This window comes from Propithecus coquereli, unplaced genomic scaffold, assembly GCF_000956105.1.
Source record: "Propithecus coquereli isolate 6110/MARCELLA unplaced genomic scaffold, Pcoq_1.0 Scaffold193, whole genome shotgun sequence".
Lineage (NCBI taxonomy): Eukaryota > Metazoa > Chordata > Mammalia > Primates > Indriidae > Propithecus > Propithecus coquereli.
This window is the reverse complement of record NW_012144190.1, coordinates 178,271-180,662: the sequence shown is the minus strand read 5'-3', so window position 1 is coordinate 180,662 and position 2,392 is coordinate 178,271. Positions and strand designations below refer to the sequence as shown.

Sequence of the window (2,392 nt, the reverse complement as noted above, 5' to 3'; positions counted from 1 at the left end):
CCACGGCATTCTAGCCTGGGCAACAGAGTGAGATTCTGTCTCCAAAAATAATAATAAAATTAAATAAACATGCCTGTTCTATATTGGTCATTGAATATTTTGAATGGCATCCTGCCGAGAAAGGAAAGAAGAAATAAAGACCTAAGTGGGAAGGAAATACTCCCATGGCCATGCTGTTAAAAAAGGAGAGAGATTTTCAGAAAAGGCCAGAGCGGTCAAAAGTATAGTTTGCAGTAAGTGGGCACAAAAATACAACCCAGAGATAGATAAGATTTAGATAGAGATTTAGATAGAGATTTAGCATCTCTATCCCACCTCCTGCCGCCTCCAGGATGTGTTGCCAAACTCACGCAGTTCCCCCACCCCCGGGTCCAACACAGAGTCCTCGCAGCCTAAGGTCAAGGATCAGCTTTCAGTCCCACCTGTGGCCACTGAGGCTCTTGGTCATTCTTCAAGCTTGTGCTCTCAGCCTTCGCCTGCGGCCCAGACGTGAAGCTCCCTCTCGGGTCCTCTTCCTGCTGAGCCAGTCTTCCACCAGGAAACACACTAGCGCCACCAGGACCAGGAAGGACAGGCCAAGCCCAAGGAGATTTTGAGTGGTATGATCCCAGAGGGCAAAGTCTGGGGTCAGAGGAACACGGTGATCGGTGACAGGAACCCAAGGACACCACCTCACCCCATCTGTCTCCCGTCTCCTCCCAGGTCATTGGTCTTTGCCCAGCTCCTTCCTTTAGAGCCTCCGGCCCCAGGCGTTAACTTACCTCCCCGGAATCTTGTCTTTGTGGTTAAAAGGTAGGGGTCCCAAGAGTCTGTTGATGATAAGGAAAGTGAAGGAGTGAAGAAAAGGCGATGGTGTTGACCTCTTCCGTCCCAGCCTCTCCTTCCCTTGGGTGTCTCCCATGACAGTCTGCAGATGTTCCAGGTCCCGTCCCCCACTGAGCAGCGGAACGCCAATGGGTTCTGATAGAGTGGAACGGTCCACAGACAGACAGACCTGGCGAAGAATTCAGCTCTAGGGCTAAGGAGTGTGCGTCTTTGCATCGGTCATGTCTTCTATTTGAGCCCCATTTTCCTCATTATGTCGGCATCATGTCTTTCTCCTCACACACAATCAAATTCAAAGTCTTACCATTTTCTTCAAGGTCCTCGATTTGCTACTCCAGCCCTGACCCGTCTGCGCCATGACCTCCCTCACATCATTTTCGATCCTACTGGCCTCGTGCTAGTCTTTCAACTCCCTGGTCATCTTCCTGCCTTGGGGCACGGGCAGTGCCCGTTCTCTCTCTGGAAGCTTCTTCCTCCAGGTAGCCACAGGACCAACACCCTGTCTTAATGTATTTGCTCAGATGCCTCCTTCCCTGGGAGGCCAGTCTGGACAACCCTACTTAATATTGCCACCTGCCTCCCGATCACTTCAACCCCGTTCTACCTTGTCTTTTTCCATCTTATCGTCTCCTCCTTTTGTGCTATATATTAATTCATTTATTTATCCTGACTTTGACTCATGGTCTGTTTTCTTCGGCTAGAATCTAAGTGTCCCAAAGACAAGGATACTCGGTTGACTGTCACAGCAATAGTTCATGGCCCACACTAGGCACTCATTGGATATTTTGAATGAAGACCACATTTTTAATGTCACTGGGAGGCTTTGATCCCTCCCCTGAGCTTGGAAGTACCAGTTACTCACCAGAAGAGGTGGGGTCTGTAGGTAAAAGGGTGGTGTTCCCAACATCTCCTGCAAATGGAGATAAGGAAAAAAAAAAAAAAGGAAGGATTTTGGGTTTCTTCTGGCCTCCCCATCTGTTCTCTATACCCTCTTCCTCAGGAGCAACCCACTGGCCATCCAGACCTGGATGTCCCTCTGGCACCTTTCCCGTCACTGCCTGTGGGTCCCTTACAGCTCCAGGTAGGACATGGGGGTAAACTGAGGGTTTCCTCACCTGCGACCAGGAGCTCCACAGGCTCACTGGGAAAGGACCACACGTGGTTGTTATAAGAGCCGAAACACCTGTATGTGCCTTGGTGGGCTGTGGTCACAGGGCCCACAGGGAACTCCGCCTGGGTGTTCCCGTGTCTGTGTTCTATGTGGCTGGCTCTTCCCTCCTTGAGCAGAAAGAACAGGCTTGTTGCCATCATCTGTAGACGGCAATAGAAGGTCACATGCTCTCCTGGGGTCACCGTAGGCCCGGGATGAACCGAGAGGGTGGGTGTGTCATACATGCCTGTGAGAGGAGGTGGTTGGTAGATAAACAGCATCGTTATGTCGCCTCCTACGTCTGCCATGTCTCTTGTCCTTAGGACCAGATATCACTCTCCAGAGTCTCGGTCCCTCCTTCTACTTCCTATATTTGTCCTGGTCATGAACATGCCCTCCCCGATCTCTGCTTCCCAG

At 50.8% G+C, this 2,392-nt stretch overlaps 1 protein-coding gene across 1 annotated transcript in view; it reads right to left on the bottom strand.

Moving 5' to 3' along the window:
* Nucleotides 1-370: 370 nt before the first annotated feature.
* The window catches only part of LOC105809396 (natural cytotoxicity triggering receptor 1-like), a 58,128-nt gene continuing 56,106 nt past the window's right edge, over nucleotides 371-2,392 (bottom strand). Inside the window, exons 2-5 of the mRNA XM_012643192.1 lie at nucleotides 1,941-2,222; nucleotides 1,688-1,735; nucleotides 762-809; nucleotides 371-621 (exon numbers count right to left, since the gene is read on the bottom strand). Coding sequence (XP_012498646.1) covers nucleotides 452-621; nucleotides 762-809; nucleotides 1,688-1,735; nucleotides 1,941-2,222 — 548 coding nt within the window. The 3' untranslated portion in view covers nucleotides 371-451. The remainder of the gene's footprint in view (nucleotides 622-761; nucleotides 810-1,687; nucleotides 1,736-1,940; nucleotides 2,223-2,392) is intronic.